Source organism: Macrobrachium rosenbergii, chromosome 13, assembly GCF_040412425.1.
Source record: "Macrobrachium rosenbergii isolate ZJJX-2024 chromosome 13, ASM4041242v1, whole genome shotgun sequence".
Classification (NCBI taxonomy): Eukaryota; Metazoa; Arthropoda; class Malacostraca; order Decapoda; family Palaemonidae; genus Macrobrachium; species Macrobrachium rosenbergii.
The window spans coordinates 54,503,195-54,522,512 of NC_089753.1; the positions used below are offsets into that span (position 1 = coordinate 54,503,195).

At 42.9% G+C, this 19,318-nt stretch overlaps 1 protein-coding gene across 1 annotated transcript in view; it reads left to right on the forward strand.

Moving 5' to 3' along the window:
- The window catches only part of mRpS2 (mitochondrial ribosomal protein S2), a 63,724-nt gene extending 44,639 nt beyond the window's left edge, over positions 1-19,085 (forward strand). The window contains exon 3 of the mRNA XM_067115536.1: positions 18,558-19,085. Within this exon, the coding sequence (XP_066971637.1) occupies positions 18,558-18,914 (357 nt within the window). The 3' untranslated portion in view covers positions 18,915-19,085. The remainder of the gene's footprint in view (positions 1-18,557) is intronic.
- Positions 19,086-19,318: the final 233 nt, after the last annotated feature.

Here is a 19,318-nt window from a genome sequence, read left to right on the forward strand (position 1 = left end):
ATCAAGAAAAGATGGAAGCAGTCCGACCTATTAAATCCAGCAATCCATGATCTAGGAACGCCCATGATCTGGGACGTTTTTGAATCAGCCTCCATTAGTTCTTGACCGGCATTTTTTTAATAAGCCGCCATTAGTTCTTAACCGGCATTGAAGGTGGCACCACACATTTCAGTTTTTGGATTTTTTTTGGATTTCAGAACTGAAGCTTGCTCTGTAAATACACAAGCTCAGTTTATTTCCAATGAAAACATCTTGTGAAACTCAAAAATAAAATACAGGCAGAGACGATAACTGAAAATAGCCGATCACAGTGCTTATTGGCACCGATAAGTGGGGACTGGCGCCGCTGGTAGGTGGGGATTGGCGCTGATAACCAAAGATCAGCACATATCGGCGCCGTAAAACCAGGTCACCGATAACTGAGGCCGCTGATAACTGGGGACTGCCTGTATACAGTGTACAAAAGACCCATAATTTGCTTATGCTCATGTATCATGCACTCATTAAAATTTTGTTCAAAAGCATAATTTCATCATATTGTGTATAAAGTAAATCCCCTGTATTCGGGGGGATGCGTACCACACACACACACCCGAATAGCTAAAACCAGCGAATACTTAGAACCTTTTTGAAAACTCTTAGAACTGCCTATTTTGATAGTTCAAACACAAAACAAACTAAAAATGCTTATATAGGTATTATCCTACTTATGAAGAAATGGCAAAATAACTGGAGGGAAAGCAATCTTAACAATAAATTAAGAGAAATAAAAGAAACTGTAGACCCGTGGCCATCATCCTATCAGAATTGCCATGAGGTTTTCAGTAATGTTGACACTGGCTAAGAATTGGTCACACTAAACTGACACATGGTTACCTGACGAGTAACCCCCATGCCCCTATCCCTATGTGCAAAATATGTAATATACAAATAACAGTAAAGCATATTTTAAAGGTATGTCCAAAATATAGAATCCAAAGAGACATTTTATTTAGAAGATATTCCTTTAAAGATATGCTGTCAGAAAATGACAAATTTTCACTTTTTAATATTTTAAAATTCCTTAAATTTAAATTTAATCATTTATACGATAAAATATAAGATTCATAGAATAATTTATAATATATTCCTAATTAACTTAATTAGTTCTTAGATTAACATATGTTGCTAGGTTTAATTAGAGTTTAAATAGCTCATCTAATCCTTCGGGCCAGCCCTAGGAGAGTTAATATAAACTCAGTGGTCTGGTTAAACTAACGTTAAAAAAAAAAAATGATGGGGAGAGGTTCCAAAAAATAACCATCGTTTGTTGGAAAAAACGTAAGAAATACCAAAACGTATCTCGAACATCGCCTAACCTACTCTAGGGTATTAGGTACCATGTATACACATATGGTAGCCTAGCCTACACTATAAAATATATTCTTTACATACTCGGTATAGTAATTATTAATTTGTTCTGACATGATATACAAAGTCGGTCCTTTACATTAGGAATTACTTTCAGCATAGGCTGGAAACGGCCGTTAAACTCTTGAGCAAGATGGTTAGCAGTAACTACTGCCATGTAGGCGGAATACCCGCCTGCCTGGATGTAAACATTCCAAGACGTGATTTTGGTTCTCTCTGCCTGACTGTCTTAAAGATATGCTGTCAGAAAATGACAAATTTTCACTTTTTAATATTTTAAAATTCCTTAAATTTAAATTTAATCATTTATACGATAAAATATAAGATTCATAGAATAATTTATAATATATTCCTAATTAACTTAATTAGTTCTTAGATTAACATATGTCGCTAGGTTTAATTAGAGTTTAAATAGCTCATCTAATCCTTCGGGCCAGCCCTAGGAGAGTTAATATAAACTCAGTGGTCTGGTTAAACTAACGTTAAAAAAAAAAATGATGGGGAGAGGTTCCAAAAATAACCATCGTTTGTTGGAAAAAACATAAGAAAGGCGTATCTCTAACATCGTAACCTACTCTAAGGTACCATGTATACACATATGGTAGCCTAGCCTACACTATAAAATATATTCTTTACATACTCGGTATAGTAATTATTAATTTGTTCTGACATGATATACAAACCGTCGGTCCTTTACATTAGGAATTACTTTCAGCATAGGCTGGAAACGGCCGTTAAACTCTTGAGCAAGATGGTTAAGCAGTAACTACTGCCAGGTAGGCGGGAATACCCGCCTGCCTGGATGTAAACATTCCAGTTTGCTTCCGACCGTCATGCGTTGCAGACGTGATTTTGGTTCTCTCTGCCTGACTGTCGTTAAGCTCTTAATATCCTGGTGGGATCTTTCTGTATTTTTGTATATATATACGTGTGTTTGATATTTATTAATACAAACCCATGGTTTGTGATAACCTTGCATAAGCCGTCGTTCCCTGCGCTGTGTCTTGGGTTTGACGGCCAAAGGGCGTAATTTGAGAAGCGTAACCGAGTCGTAATGCTTCTCTTCCAGCAGCCCTTTATGTAGATACTGAAGGCACCCCTGTACATTCAAGAGATATGGTTTGGGATGTAATATCTTCGCTCCCCTACATGATCGGGACGTAAGAGTTCGCTTCCCTTCTTGGTCTTCTGCCCTCCGTGTATAAGGGGCATCACTACTTCCTTCCTACTTATGCTGAGCGTTGCTCGCCGCCTGCGCTTGGAGAACTACAGGGCGGGTGGGAGGTTGCGGGCGTCGTCTGTAAGTTCCGCTTCCACGGCGCCCTTGGTAGCCTCCCCTCCGTCCTTTTTTTCTTCCTATAGGTTCTTCCTTCTCCCCTTTAGTAGATCTCTCTCCTTCACCCTCTTCGCTCACTCGTTGGGCAAAGACCACGGGAGTACCTCCTCCCGCTGCGTAGGGCAGTTACCCTTGTAGCGAGAGGAGTCTCCCTCTACTAGTCATCTTTGCTTTTTCTTTCAGGTTGACAGTGAGCATTGCAGACACAGCAGTAGTTGGCTGGATATCTCAAAGGCTATCTTGTATGAAGCAGTCCGGACATTCATTTAGTGTTGCTTCGGGATCGACCACATTACCTGGTTAGATGACATATTTCGACGTCGGGATCGTTCTGACTCTGTTCCCGCCGATGTGGATCGATCGCTGTCATAGCTGGTCTTCATGTATGCTGTCGCACTATCTTTGGTGTATCTGTGGTTCATCTGCTCCTGCTGTTCCCTGTGTTATACTCTTGTTAGCTCGACGACAGTCTCTGGGCTGCTCTTCTTGGTCTCCTGCTGCAGCCGCCCTGATCGTTCCTGTCGCTGCTGGTGACTTTCATGTGACATTTCTGTCCGTTGCAGTAGCTCTTGCCTTCTGAACCGCTAACATAGCTCCTGCATCAGCTGTCCTGATCGTGCCTGCTACTTCTCCTAATGGTTGTGCCCGGGGCCGCTTCCGTTGTGTTCCTGCCAGCTGCCGTGGAGGTTATGATGTCTGCCATCCTGTAGATGATGTTGGCGTGAAGGTGAAGGAAGTCGCCTTGTGGGAGTGACGTTCCTGGCCATTGCAATAGCTCCTGCATCAGCTGTCCTGATCATGCCTGCCGCTTCTCCTGGCGGTCGTGCCCGGGGCTGCTTCCGTTGTGTTCCTGCCAGCTGCCCCAGAGGTTACGATGCTTCTTCCCCTTGATGCCCTTGGACGTCTAGGGACTGCCTCCTTCCGAGGAGGCGGTTGGTCTCTCGTTGGCTCTTCCCGACCTTTGGGTTAGGAAACCAATTCGCATAGCCCTGGGTTTTGTGTTTTGGAAGCTGTGGGTGCGCAGACCTCAGTTTGCGATCCCATTCCCAGTCCTAGAGGTTTCGTCTCTAAGACGGGGTCTGTTTTGGGCGCTTGTTCACAAGCTGCTCTGAGTGCTCGAGATTCTATGGAATATCGAGTATCCTGATCTGGTCTGGAGAGATTTTCCTCGGCCCAGTTTGGGAGCAGTGCAAGAGAAAGGGCCGAGGAACCCAGGTGTCTCAGCTCTTCCTGCCAACACCACAAGCGCTCCTCGAGTGCTTGCCAGTGCTTGGTCGGGTTCTCAGCCTGGTGTCTCAATCCTGTCGGTTCGAACACCAGAAGAAGCAGGGAAGAGATTCCCTTTGGGAGTCCTGCGGGACTTCTAAGGGACGGACTGTCTTCCGGGAGACAAGTTTCTCTCGTTGGCTCTTCCCGCCCTCGGGCGGGAATTGATTCCCATTCTCCTGTAGGGTCTTGCGTTTTGGGGGTCGCGAGAGCACGGCCTCTCGAGGCCACGCCCTCGTTGCCAGTCTTGGAAGTCTGCGTCTAAGACTGGTTCTGTGCTTGGTTCTTTCGATCTCTTAGGAAACTGAAAGCAGTTGCTCCCGATTTTTGGGAGTCTCGTGGGTAGCTCGAATTCTATGAATCACGAGTGCTCTCCTGACGAGAGGCACAGGACGAGAGAAAGTGCCGAGACATCAGGTGTCTCGATACTGCCCGCCAGCTGCTTCGGTTGCTCGGCCGGGCTTCATTCTTGTGTCTTGAACCTGAGGGTTAGAGCATGCAAGATAGCAGACACAGAGTTCCCCTTTGAACCTTCTTCTTGAGGGACCTCGGCCTCGAAGGAGTTTAGGGTTCGGGAAACTAGCAAAAGTTCATGACAGACGAGTTCCGCCCTGCCCAGTTCCGATTTTGTTCACTTGATTGGCTCGGCCCCTGATCACGCTTACGAGACTGGCTCGCTTGGCTTGCAAGACTGGTTCGGGCTGCCCTGCCTGCCTCCTGGTCCACCGTATACCAACCAGCTGGATCGCGTTCGCGTGATTGGCTTGGTTCGGCTCGGCTCGGCCCTACTCGGTTTTTTCCGATTCGGGTTCTCAGCTGTTCGAGTGAACTTTTGCTCTTCCGATTCTTCCCCTGTGTGGCAGTAATCTCCTTCGGTTGATTATCGCTCACGGTCCGCCTCTCCTGCTTATCTTACTGGCAGGACAGGTAGGGGTACTCTTTCTCCTCACCTATTCTCTTCTCCTCTCGGTTGTTCTGAGAGGCATGAGACGGACAAAGAGAGCTCCGATGAACTTCTTTGGAGTTTGGCTGCCTGGCGTGCTTTGGGTGTCGGTTCCCCGATTCTCTCGTAGTATAACCAGGTAGCCGAGGAGGGTTTCATGGGATCTGTCAAGGTCTCCCTCCAAGGGGAGAGGTACAGGAGTTTCACGCTTTGGAAATAGCGAGGCTCTACCTCTTCAGGTTGCGATCGCCCTTGTGTTTTCAGAGAACTTCGTGCCGATGGATCGGCGCGAGGATCCCCAGGACAGGACCACAGCTCCCCCAAGGAATAATCTTCATCACTCGCAACCCTTGCAGTTCCTGAGGGGCCGAGAGGGTGGAAAGCCGCGGTCCTGGCTTCCACAAGCGTTCTCGACCTGATGAATTCTCTTCTTTGAAGGCGTTAATTCAGGTCGAGACACCAAGCTTCTCCCCTGCCTCGACAGAATATGAATTCTTCTTGCCTCAAAGGGTCTTGCCGACTGCAGTTTTTGGGCAGCTCTGGTGCTAAGAAGAAGGACTTTGTTCCAATTCAGATCTCCGGTTTCGTAAGTCCCGAGTTGACTCGACCCTTAGAAATGAACCTTTACCTGGTTCTGCCTTTCTCTTTCAGAGATTTGCCAGATACCTCGGTAATCAAGGTTCGTACCAGGGCACTGCCTTATCTTTTGGACAACGGCCAAGACCTTTGGGTCTGAGTCATCTCGACTCGACCTTGAGTTCAAGCCAGCCCCCCTCAACTCCTTAGCTAAGAAGTCCTAGGCTTCAGAAGAAGATTGCAGAACACATAGTCCTCTTCTTTCCTTCTAGGAAAGTGCACATAACAGTGTCTCTTTCCACCCTCTTTCCCATATGGGAGGAGGGAAGAAGAAAGAGAGAGAAGAAGTATTGACCGGAAGTAGTTCTACTGCTGATGCCTGGATGAAATGATACTTATCGAGTCTCTGGAACTGGCAGTAACATTGCCAAGACCTGGGAATGGATTCCTTCAGGAGAAGTATCCATTTCCCTTAGGTCTCGGCAATTCTTTTCATCGAACTTCCATCCCGCCTCCTCTCCTGTGCTCCCAATTCCGGAAATGCCAGCCCAATTAGAGCTAATTGTCTCAGTACCCTGTCATCTTGCAGAAGCTTCCCCATGGTGGAGAATGGATGTCTGCTTCCGTTCCTCCATCCTTCTTTCCTCTTCGAAGTATGAGGAAAGAGTTAGGCTAATGCTTGATTGAAGGAACCTTCGAATATGCTTGCATATTCCCCTCACATCTTGTGTCTACTTATGGGTTCACCGATTGAGGAATAGGCACACACCAGTAAGACCTTGTCTTGAAGGTGTGTGACTGAGACGATTAGTACCTTGTCATCACCGTCCTGGGCTCAGGGCAGCCTTTTGGCCGTCTTAGAATTCAGGATGAGTTTTGCGACACTCACTGGTTTCGTTGAACAACAAAACCACAGTACAGTAGTGGCATTTGTCGACAAACAAGAGGTAATTTTTTTCCTCCTGATTCATCTATCGACATTTGCAGGTACTCGAGTGTTCTATTGCACACTTGACAGCTCAATTAACCAGATGCATTCCTGGTGGGGATGTTTTGGTAGGCAAGCCTGGCCTCGGGCTTGAGTGATCGGGACAGAACGTGCTGCTCACTCTTTTCTTCACGAAGATTCATGCAGAGACTGCTCGACTGAGAAACCCCTACTGTCCTTCTGTTGCCTCCCTGCACAACAAGCCAGTAGTGTTTTTCTTGCTCCTTCATACCAGACAAGGGGCTACTACGGTGAGGCAAGTTGTCTTTTTGAGGAAAACTCGATATCTTTGTTTTTTCCCTCCGTATTTGTCCGTTTCGCTAGGGGTTCACAAGCATTGCTTGCCCCGAGTTACAGACAAATACTTGAAGACTTCACCTTCATCCGACCTGATAGCCGAGGCATCGAGAAGAGTTCTGCTTGACCCAACCTCCTGTAGCAGCTACACTAGAAGCGGTTCTTAACAGTACATCCCTGTGTGTTCAGGACTGGGAGACCTTCCAGCTTTCCTTGCAAGCACAGGCTTTCTCGCCGAGTGGCAACGGATATACAGGCAGTCCTCGGTTATTGGCGGGGGTTCTGTTCTGGGGTGTGATGATAACCGAAAATCGGTGATTTCCGGCGCTTTTTTGGCGATTTTCGGGGTTATCGGTGCCGAAAAGTGCCGATTTTCAGTTATCGGGGACTGCCTGTAGCTGGATATCCCTAGAAGTCCTCTGCAACACTGTCCCAGGGACTGGATCCATCTTCGCTGGTGGTGTCATTGACGGAACTTCTTCTCGGGTCAGAGTCGCTCTTCAAGTCTGGACTTCCTCGTCTTCTCCACCGTGGGTTGCTTCTCTCCCTTTCATTTGTGAAGAACATAGGTCCTTGAAACCTAGTCTTCTGTCTGAAGTAGCCTTCATCTCCTCAGTCGAGAGTTAGCTACGGACGAGAAGCTTCTTCAGTCGTGCTGTCTGGGAACTGTTCCTGGGTGCTGTCAAACAAAAGTTGGGGAACTGTTCCCTGGCATTGTGGCATGTGACTCTTGTTTAGGGTTCCTGTCCGTGCTCTGCACACACCTTACGAGAGTCGTCGGATAGAGATGTGCCCTCTTAGGACCATCTCTCATCCTACTCCAGCCTTGGCGTAGAAGATGGAAGAACAGGGATGGGGATCATACCTCGACTCCTTCTCGGATGTCGTAGGTGGACTCCAAATCAATTGGCATGTACTGTCGGGTTCGAGTCCTTCTTGTTCCCCTCCTCCTTGGACTTTGTGTCGATGATCCAGATCATTCGTTACTTTGTCCTGTTAGCCATTAAATGCCAAGCCTCTATTTACAAAAGTGTGTGGCGTATGCTGGCGGGGTTTGAGAGTTAGCGCTGAAGTGGAAAGAAAGTTTTTTTCTAAAAATCACAGCAAGCTTAGTTTTTAAGATTAAGACTTCATTTTGTGCTCCTTTTTTTCTCATTGCCTGAAGTTTAGTATGCAACCATCAGAAATGAAAAAAATATCATTATCGTATATAAATATTGGAATATATGACTGCAAAAAAAATTTCATACAGTATATAATTGTATACAAATCGCGCTGTGAGCAAAACGGTTAAAGCTAATAAGTTTTTTTTTTTCATTGTATTGTACACTAAATTGCGATGATTTTGGTATATAAAACTGTAAAATGATCAAAGCAACACAGAGAAAATATTATAACAAAATGATGCATGAATTCGTAACGTGCGGACGTAAAAAAATTTTTTTTTTCAAAAATTCACCATAAATCAAAATATTGTGCTAGAGACTTATCGTTTGTTGCAAATGAAGGTAAATGATTAAATATTACTAGAATGTAAGAGTTTTAGCTTAAAATTGCCTTTTTCCGACCATTTCGGTAGAGTCAAAGTTGACCGAAGGTTGAAATTTTGGTACTTCGTGATTTATATGAAAATATTTCAAAACTGATAAAAGCGACAACCATGAGTTATTTTTTGTTGTATTCTACATGAAATTGCACACATTTTCATGTATAAAACTTTATGTAACGGCTAATAGAAAATGGTGCAAAAATTATGACAAAGTGACTAAAGAAATTCTGAGATTTTCAGCAGAGTTAGCATGGGCGGAGGTAAGGAAAAAGTTTTTTTCAAAAATTCACCATAAATCGAAATATTGTGCTAGAGACTTCCAATTTGTTGTAAAATGAAGGTAAATGATTGAATATTAGTAGAATGTAAGAGTTTTAGCTTACAATTGCATTTTTTTACCATTTCGGTCGAGTCAAAGTTGACTGAAGGTTGAAATTTTGGCACTTATCATGATTTATACAAAAATATTTCAAACCTGATAAAAGCTACAACCATGAGTTACTCTTTGTTGTATTCTACATGAAATTGTGCACATTTTCATGTATAAAACTTTATGTAACAGATAATAGAAAACGGTGCAAAAATTACGACAAAGTGACTAAAGAAATTCTGAGATTTTCAGCAGAGTTAGTGCACGTGGAGGTAAGGAAAAAGTTTTTTCAAAAATTCACCATAAATCGAAATATTGTGCTAGAGACTTCCCGTTTGTTGCAAAATGAAGGTAAATGATTGAATATTACTAGAATGTAAGAGTTTTAGCTTACAATTGCATTTTTCGACCATTTCGGTCAAGTCAAAGTTGACCGAAGGTTGAAATTTTGGCACTTATCGTGATTTATATAAAAATATTTCAAAACCAATAAAAGCTACAACCATGAAGTTTTTTTTGTTGTATTCTACATGAAATTGCACACATCCCTCCTCCATTGAAGAGTCTTGCATTTTTTTCCTCTCAACATGATGAGGTACAGGTGGAGGAGGGAGACGCGCACCCTTATTGCAGATGGGCCACCCTTCGGCGGTCCGCTGCGCCCTCAAGTGTCCCTCGGGTAGGCGCACTCCAATATATGACCGCAGTGTGGTATTTGTGGTCACACTCCCCGATCCTGCAAAGTGCTACCTTGCAGGTGCGACAGACGAACCGGGTGTCTCTTCTTCTGCCATTCATATGGCACACCAGCACTGTTTCTGCTTACGCCCTTCTAGGGGCTCCAGTGTGTGATCCCCTGCCTGCAGCCGACACACAGGGTCCACTACCCGACGGGACATTGGAATGTCAGGAAGGGCGGCAGCAGGGACAGCAGGGGCGGCGGCAGCAGGGACGGCGTCGGCAGGAGCAAGACGACCGAGGTTGGCCCTCCTAGCGACATCTGCCCTATCCTCTCGGGGCAGATCTGGAGCTCGGGGCAGGGGGCCGGTGTTGGAAGGCCACTCCTCAGGATTGAAGTTTATGAGGGCATTCCCGGCCACCTTGAGAAACTGGATGTGGGACAACCTCCGGGTGTCCGAATTGTACCCACAGTAGAGGATGTAGGCATTCTGGAGGGCCAACGTAAAATAAGTCTAATCCTTCGGGCCAGCCCTAGGAGAGCTGTTAATCAGCTCAGTGGTCTGGTAAAACTAAGGTATACTTAACTTTGGAGGGCCAACTGAAGGAGGTATTTGAGGAGCTTCTGTGTCCACCTCCTGGTTCTCCTGGCGAAGGGATAATACTGGACGAGTTGATCAAAGAGATCAACTCCTCCCACGTGCCTATTGTAGTGCCCGATGACAGTAGGCCGTTGGGCACGAAACCCCTCATATGTGACTCGGTCCTGCCGATGTGTCTTCTTCCGCTGAATGACCTCTTCTTGGATGGGCTCATGACTGGTCGTAATCATGGGCATGAGTCAGACCCCCTTTCAACAGATGACGAAGACATCTCCCTTCCGCTGCCACTCTGTCTCTCCTCTTGCCAGATGTTGCAGGTGGCTAGCAAACCTCTTGAGGACATTCGGGGCCCCATGCACCAACCGAAGGGTACCACTGACGTGCACGTGCACCTGCTTCATCCAGTTCCTGGGCCAGGGATACCGAGTTATAATAATTATCCATAAACAGGTGGTATCCCTGGTTACGGGAACGATCCACAAGACTGAAGAGTGTCACGCAGCGTGGAGAAGACCCCGGAATACACAGAGAAGTCAATGACGTATCCAGCGTTGGATTCCGTAATAAAAAATAACTTCACACCATATTTCTTTGGCTTCTTGGGGTTGTACACTTTTATGCTTAGACGTCCTTTGTATGGCATCATCCCCTCATCCAAAGAAAGGTTCTTGGAAGGAACCACGAGAAACTGGCACCGTTCACGAATGTACTCCAACACTGGGTGGACTAAGATGAGGCGATCTGGGTTATTCCGGGGTATGGCCCTTCGGTTGAAGGCGTTGAAATACAGACAGTCTCCAGTTTACGACGGTCTTGGCTTACAACGTTCCGAGTTTACGACGCTTTTCAAATATATTCATAAAAAAATTATTTCCTGGGTTACAACGCATGTTCCAGGTTTACGACGCTGACAACGCTGGTCCGACGGAAGAAATATGGCTCCAGAATGGCAGAATGGTCAATTTTGGATTGTTTTCTGTTGAAAAACTCAATGTAAATGCGGGATAAATTGTTTTCAAGGCACCCAAAGGAATAAAAGTAAGGTTTTTTTTACGATTTTCGACAGTATTTCAGACGACGCCAGTCCAACGACGATCGGAAGAAATATGCATCCAAAACAGCAGAATGGTCAATATTTGGAGGGTTTTTATCATGAGAAGCTCAATATAAATGCAGGATTCGTTGTTTTCAAGACACCCAAAGGATTAAAAGTAAGGTTTTCTTACGATTTTCGACGGTATTTCGGACGGCGCCAGTCCGATGACGATCGGAAGAAATATGCATCCAAAACAGCAGAATGGTCAATATTTGGAGGGTTTTCATTATGAGAAACTCAATATAAATGCAGGATTCGTTGTTTTCAAGACACCCAAAGGATTAAAAGTAAGGTTTTCTTACGATTTTCGACGGTATTTCGGACGGCGCCAGTCCGACGAGGATCGGAAGAAATATGCATCCAAAATAGCAGAATGGTCAATATCAGGAGGGTTGTTATTATGAAAAACTCAATATAAATGCAGGATTCGTTGTTTTCAAGACACCCAAAGGATTAAAATTAAAGTTTTCTTGTGATTCTCGACGGTAATATTTGGGATGACTCGGTGTCCAACGCATACGACGGAAGAACATTTACATTCGCGGAATTTTTCATAGAGCAATATTCACTAATTACTGATTTTTATTTTATTTTCATGACTCCATACATTTTTTTATCATGAAGAAAAAATTGTTCACTAATTTTAAAATATTAATATTAAGGTATCCACAACAAAGTATCGATAAAAGTTAAATTAAAATCCCGTGAAATCATAAAACTGCTTACCGATGTAATCACTTCATTCTCTCTCTCTGTGTCCCCGAATAATTTCACTTTTGAGATTTAAGTAAGTCCAACTGCCCATATCTCTCTCTGTACTGCATACATCCTTCAAAGAAATATCGACTACTATACAGGTATTCCCTACTTACGATGGGGTTAGGTTCCAAAAAATTGTTGAAAAAAAATTTTCTTTTCGAATATTTAGGGTAATCAGTACCATCTATACATATATGGTAGCCTAGCCTACACTACACAGTATACTTTATACATATATGGTATAGTAATTATTAGTGTCAGCTAATTCTGCAGGTTCAATCAGACTGACATCATTAAAGAAATTGAATAACAAACAAGGCCTGGCCTATACAGTATCATATAACATTATACTGTATTCTATTTTCACATAACACGTATTATACAAACATCCGAATCATCTTTTCCATGGATCTTTTAAAATGTTATGCTTTACTACACTGTATCCAATCGTAAATATTTTTATTGCTTTTGCATTATAAATTCGATCAGGCTTATCAAATGTTTTGGCGAATCGATCACGCGTCTTTATTTTGATGCATTTAACTCGGTTCAGAGGCATTTCTTGCTTCAAGAAGTAGTAAATGAATCTCTAGATACTTTATTTATAAGGGACATGTGTATTTTTTGTTATAACCCTTAAATATGTCTCGTTGTGAAATTATTTTCCATGTTAGTAGATGACGTTGCGGCTGGCTTTGTTTTGTGTAAACAAAAAAATCAAGGTTCGCTATTTTCTCTGATTTCATCATCATACCAGCCAATGAAAACAGCAGTAATATGTGTTCTTTCATGTCCAGTAGTTTTGATTAAAATACTTTCCAATTTTATTTGCGGTCGAGTTTCATCCATGTTGCCCGATAATTTATAGTCATTAGCAGCTTGAACATTCTTTTCTCAGCGTCAGCTACAACTTGAAGCTTAATTTTACTGTAGCAGTATATTTCCTTGCCGATCTTTTCTCCAAAGCGGATAAGGGTAGTGTAAAAACATATCAGTACTTAACGTCATTTTTAATATAACTACGATAATTGTTTAACAGTACGATGGTTGAAATACAAGCAAAACAGTTGTTATCCGATTTGGTTATTAGCAAAACAACAGTCTCGCGGTTGTACTATACGATTTTCGCAAGAGTATAAGGTTACTAACAATGCTTTTATTATTCTCTTACTTTTTAACTAGAAGATGGAATAAAAGATGGAGGTTGTCTATTGTGTTTTTCTTTCTTGCTGCCTGATTCCGGCAATTGTAGTGTACGCTGTTGCTTGACTCGAAATTTAAAAATATTTTCTAAATATTGTTGTTGTATTAATTGCTAACTCCAGTAAACTGATTATCGTAAGACAAATTATCGTTTGCACTACCTGATGCAAACGAACACTGAAACAACGAGCAAGTGACATTGAATTAATGTACCTATACGTGACGCTAATAACGTTGTTGCCAAGTTTTCAAATTTAAAAATTATTTTCAAAATATTGTCGTATCGATATTAATTGCTAAGATTAATTATTAAATAATAATAATACTACCTGTATATAAACATAAAATATACTAAAATCCCATTTATGACAATTTTTTTTTGCTTTGAGTAGGCTTAAGCGATAGACTCGGAGGATTTTAGCCAGTAACAGAGCTCAGCAACCCCTTTCTCCATCGATACGCTATTGGCTGGCAGGACTAGCCAATAACAACTCTTCCCTTCCCGCCCTCCTTATGAGACATGCTATTGGCAGGAAGGGTGGATTTTAGATAGCTTTATAAATAGATACTATAAAAGGGTGCTTAGTGTTTTTTCTCTCCTGAGAGAGAGAATGACATAAGATTTTTCTAACAAAAAAGATGACGACTAACTACGTTTTATGATGTATAAATGACTACCTAATAATAAGTACAAATTTTCAAATATTAATAAGATTAAATTAAATAATAATAATACAGTATACTGAAATTACAACATTTATGCATTTTCAAAGCAGACTGAGTTTAGAAGATCAGTTTCTCCTCTCTCTCTCTCTCTCTCTCTATGAGAAATGGATAGATATATTATAAATAGATACTAAGTTCAGCCCTTCACTCTCAGAAAAAGATACTGCTAATTTGAGTCTCTTTACCTATGCACACTGTGTGTGTGTGTGTGTGTGTGTGTGTGTGTGTGTGTGTGTGTGTTCATGGTGCTTTAAAAATGCTTAGCAAAAGTAGTAGCATACATCTTTGGAAGACAAAGAAAAAAACAATTTTTTGTTGTCGGTCGCAGTAAAGAGAAATGGATTAACATTCCTGGAGAGATTAAAGAGATAAACGCTCTCCCTCTCTCTCTGTTTGAAAAGATCTCTCTCTCTCTCTCTCTCTCTCTCTCTCTCTCTAATAATATAATTCTCTCAAAGATTCTCTCTCTCTCTCTCTCTCTCTCTCTCTCTCTTCTCTCTATGAAAGACTCAATAAAAATGGTTATGTCATTTTCATTTTCGACGATTTTTCCGGTTTACGACGATTTTTGGCTTACAACGCGTCGTCAGAACGGAACCCCCGTCATAAACCGGAGACTGCCTGTACCTGTCCAACGCCAGGAAACTATCACGGGGCATAATGCCGGGCACATTGGGCGTACTTAAAAAAAAATTCCGCCTCCAATATTGCCTGATGTCGGCAGCAGGCCTCATTCCAAAAAAAATGTGGAGCCCCAAAAAATGCGCCATGTCCGTGAGGTTGCAGCCCTGCCATCGGTACGACAACGTCGTCTGCAGTTCCTCACGGCAGTACCGAGAGTAATCGCCATCTCTGCAACGAGGTATTCCAGCAATTCCCGCATAAGGAAGAGCTGAATGACCCCAGTGCAGTGAGAGGCACTGGGACAGTCAGTCCAGGTACTGCCGTGAATGGGTGCATGTTAGGTGGGATGGGGTCCTCCAACCACCCCTCATCACTTTCGGACGAACGGCCTTCACCTAGGCTGCCGCAATGTTGCGACCTTCTACGGGCACGTGCGCGTGCAAGGGCACAACTTCACCCCCCCCCCGTTGGAAGTGGGAGGTTGTATTGTGTAGATTACGTATTGGCCATACACGTTTAACTCACGGCTTTGTGATGAATGGGGAGAATTAGCCCTTCTGTGATGATTGCTTGGTTCCACTGACTGTTAGGCATTTGCTGGTTGAGTGTCCCAGTCTGGTGGAACTTAGGAATGATTTTTTATCAAATAGCAGTGAAGCAGGTGGTAATTTATAACATGGCAAAACTGTTGGGAGAAAGTATGTGTATTAATAATGTTATCTCTTTTATCAAAGAAGCTGGTCTTCTCAAATATATTTGACAGCTGTGCTGTCTTAATTATATATATATATATATTTTTTCTAAAAGTTATACTGTTTATCTGATCAAATCTATTAATAGTTCTTTTTAGCAGAATTTTATATATTTATTTATTTATTTTAGCTAGTTTTCTTTTGTTTTTCCTTTTTAATAAAATTTATATGTAGTTCTTTTTAGCAGAATTTTAATTTTAATTTTTATAACATACTATGAAAATGAAAAGATCACACTTAGTATTCGCGTCGGTGACCCTGGTAGTTGTGCCAGATAACCCTCAATTAATCAATCAATCACCCCCACTGGCCCATCTCCCTCACTTTCACCATCACTTTCTGTCTCGTCCCCACCAGCCACAATAGGTACCGCCTCCTCCTCAGACTCTCCCTCATAAGCATTGAAACCACTGAGTTCACTTTCATGCTCTGGCTCTCGTACGGACATTAGGGGAAAATACTCGTCATCACTGTCATCGGGCGTGATGTCCTCATCACTGGATGACCAACTGCCATAAAAATGAGGACTTTCCACCTGCTCTCGATTGAGCTCCAACAAGTATTCATCAGTGTCCTTTTGTTGGAGGCCTCCCAAATGTTTACGAATGCCTCTCAGGACACCCCGATGTTTCCTAGGGGTCGTAAAAGGCACAGGGTATGGCCCTTGGGGCCCACAGTCACTTTCGGCCACACATGTCCGTACAACACGGCATTGAAAAGATGGATCACCTTGGGTGCTTGGTCCCTCTCCAGCATCCAAGTCTAAAACGCATCTCACACACTCACTACCGACAGGCAGTACGTGCCTTTCAGAGTCCTGACGACGTTGGGACATCTCTGCGTACGTCCTATTGCGTCACAAACATGTTAACACTAACACAAGTTTGGCAAAACACGAATGCGTCAAGAAATTGCTCTCTGACGATGAGTCGCTGATACTCTGTAGTGCGAGAAGAAAGAAATTCGCGCATGCGTAGCTGGGTCACGCTTGTAAACAAAACAGCATGATCCGTGAACTCTCAGCATCCCTCAAGCGCGTGATTTAAAATTTTTCGTAAACGAGGCCTATAAGTATTTTTCTGCGAAGATTTAAAAAAACTTTTTGTTGTCGACGTATTTTACGTCCACTCAGCACCCAGCAGACAACTTTTGTCGACGTAAAATACGTCCAGTCGGCGTTAAAGGGTTAGGGAGCTGTGGTATTTAACGAAAGGCTTGACATTCTTAACCTGGATGTCATCAACGTTTTTGCTAGTACTCTCTCTCCCAAGGAAGAAGTGTCTAATGACACATCTTCCTCCTGACTTCATGAAGCGACCAAGGAGGTATTCGGCAGCTGAAGACGACGACGATACCGGTACCTTCCACCCGAGAGCTCATGAAGTCGATGGCTTGGTCCATCACTCGCATTCCGGAAGTTTCTGTTGGTATGAAAGCAAGACTTGGTCTCATAGACCACACTCTTGTCTTCCTGTGGTCTTGCCCACAGGCCCTTGGAACCTTTTTTCCTTGGCCCTGTGGTGGCTGCTCAACAAGTTGTGTTGTCTTACCAGACTCCTTCAAGAGGATGAGTAGCATCTCACCTAAGTTGTTGGTTCTGGAAGTGAGAAGGATTCCAAGAGCGACTGGACTCTCTTCCTCCTCCTTCCCCATCCTCCAACTTCTTCTCCTTCAGGATGAGAATAGGACTCGAACGAATTGCTGCTGGACCTGGCGCTGATGCAGTAAGACTACACATCGAGCACCCGTTCTGTTTTTCTTATAGAATCCTAGAAGCAGTTCCGTTCCTTCCTCTAGCAAGGGGAGGAAGGAGAGACTGACAATAAGGGAACCCTATCTCGGCTTTTCCTTACTGCCTCCGACTCTAGATCCTTCCAGCCTATTTCATAGGAGTTACGTTTCCTCACTCATTGGAAAAGGTCCAGTATCTGACATTTGATCTTGCAGTCCCTACACTCTGATCATATGTTAGAGGCATGGTACTCCTCCTCGCTCTTTCAACCATGAGGAGTAGCCCAGGTGTGCAGAACTCCAGTCATTTCAGGTGACTCACTCAGATTCCTCCCTCCAACCAGTGAGTCTTCCTAATGTAAAGGACCGACGGTTTGTATATCGTGTTGGAACAAACCACAATTTTTGAAAGTAAATTGTATTTTTCCTAACTATACAAACCTGAGGTCCTTTATATTACATATTATGCCCGCTTCATGCCACCCCTCAATCTGAACCTGGACCGAAAGGCAAACTGTAATGTTGACATCCGGGCATTCTCGCCTACCTGGCAGTAGTCACTGCCTAACCACCTGAGTGAGCTGAGTGGGCCGAGTGAGAAGGTAGTACCATTTTCTTTTTGTATACTTTGGCTGAAGTATGAACAGAGGAAAAGTCCACTGCAATCCTCTTGCCTTGGAAGAAACAGAGATTCACGGGGTTACAAGCACCTCAGAAAATCTTATGTCAACCCTGGCCTGGGTAAGCGAACACTGCCACAAACCCTGAGAAACGGTGCTCACTTGAAGTCCAATGGACCTTCTTGTGAGAAGGTTTGTGAGGTGGGCGACATCAGCTGCAGGTGCTCCAATGATGCAGACATACCAGGAGCAGCTAATGTAACAGGGATAGGCAGTGACTATCAAAGTTCATGTGTGTTATGGTCTTACCTGCCCATGACTGTTTGAGAGCATGCTACTTGCCTTCATGCATGTACCCCCTTCTAACCAAATCAGAGAAGAATGAGCAAAAGAGGAAGGGAGAGAGGGAGGGCATTCCAGGAGGAAGGCACCAAAAAGCTTCAGCAATGTCAAGGGCATAGTATTAAAAGCTCCATGCACCCAGACCCAGAAGACACCAACAAATGCTGTCCTCCATTTTTTGCCATACTGTGAAGACCAGCCAGCACACTTTTCACAGGACTGCAGAATGAGTAAAAATGTTTATACCAGACAGGACATAGAGCAGCCACACACCTATTCACATCCATTCTTTACTTTTGTTTAGCACTCTTCATGTAAACAAGACAAATACTGTACACACAGTAAAGAAAATCAAGTTTCAACAGCATTCAATACACATCCATACTCATTCAAGGCTGAAGAGAAAGTGTTGGCTCATAGCAAGTCAGTGGGATACCTCCCCAGCCCCCATTCACACTGAGAAATACTTATCAAGAAAAGGCAGGGGTTTGAATTTCCATGGGAACAATTATGGCTGAGTGCCTTTATTCAGGGTCTGAAAAGATTTTTACTTTTGTTCATTAATAGAAACTGTTCATTAATAGAAAATGTGTAGACTGTAACTATCAAATGTGTTATTCTTGAATACTAATGGCAACAGTTTGTGGTAAATGTAATGGATTTAATGAAAAAAATTTTGTTTATTTCAGATTACCGTAGAAAACTGTGCTAAAGAATGTGGAGAATATGCCCACACACGTTTCTGGTACCAAGGAACCTTAACAAATTCAGCAGTTTCGTTTGGCTGCGTTACAAGACTACCAGATCTCCTTATTTTCCTAAACACACTAGACTCTGGCTTACAACAACATACAGGTATTAAAGATGCAGCAAAAATGCTCATTCCTACAGTAGGAGTCGTTGACACAAATTGTAACCCTAATCTTATCACATACCCTGTTCCAGGCAATGACGATACTGCTGCATCAATTCATTTGTATTGTAAATTGTTCAAGAGTGCAATACTCAGAGGCAAAGAAAAACGGGAAGAATTATTAAAATTATAAGGCAATATCAATGTTCTGTGTTATCAAAAGTATTTTTTTTTATAAGCTGTAGACTATTCTCATATGTGATTAAGGTAGGCTATTTGTTAATATATTATGTATGATGTATGGTTACTTTTAACTGTATTAGTGAATATGTAAATAGTTTTTGTAATAAAGATATACCTTGGATTTTGTGTAATTTGTGTACTGGACTATATTTTGTTGCATGGAAAAAATGTGTTTAAACAAAGCAGGGTGTTAAATAAATTTTGGAAAATATGAGGGTCTAACAACTTAATATTATTGTTTCAATTGTCTGTTTTTGTATTTCTCCCTCTATATGTTTCCTTCCATGGAAAATCTCTTTTTATTGATAAAATTCATAAAAGAAGGATGAAAGTTCAAAAAAAAAGAAAAAAAAA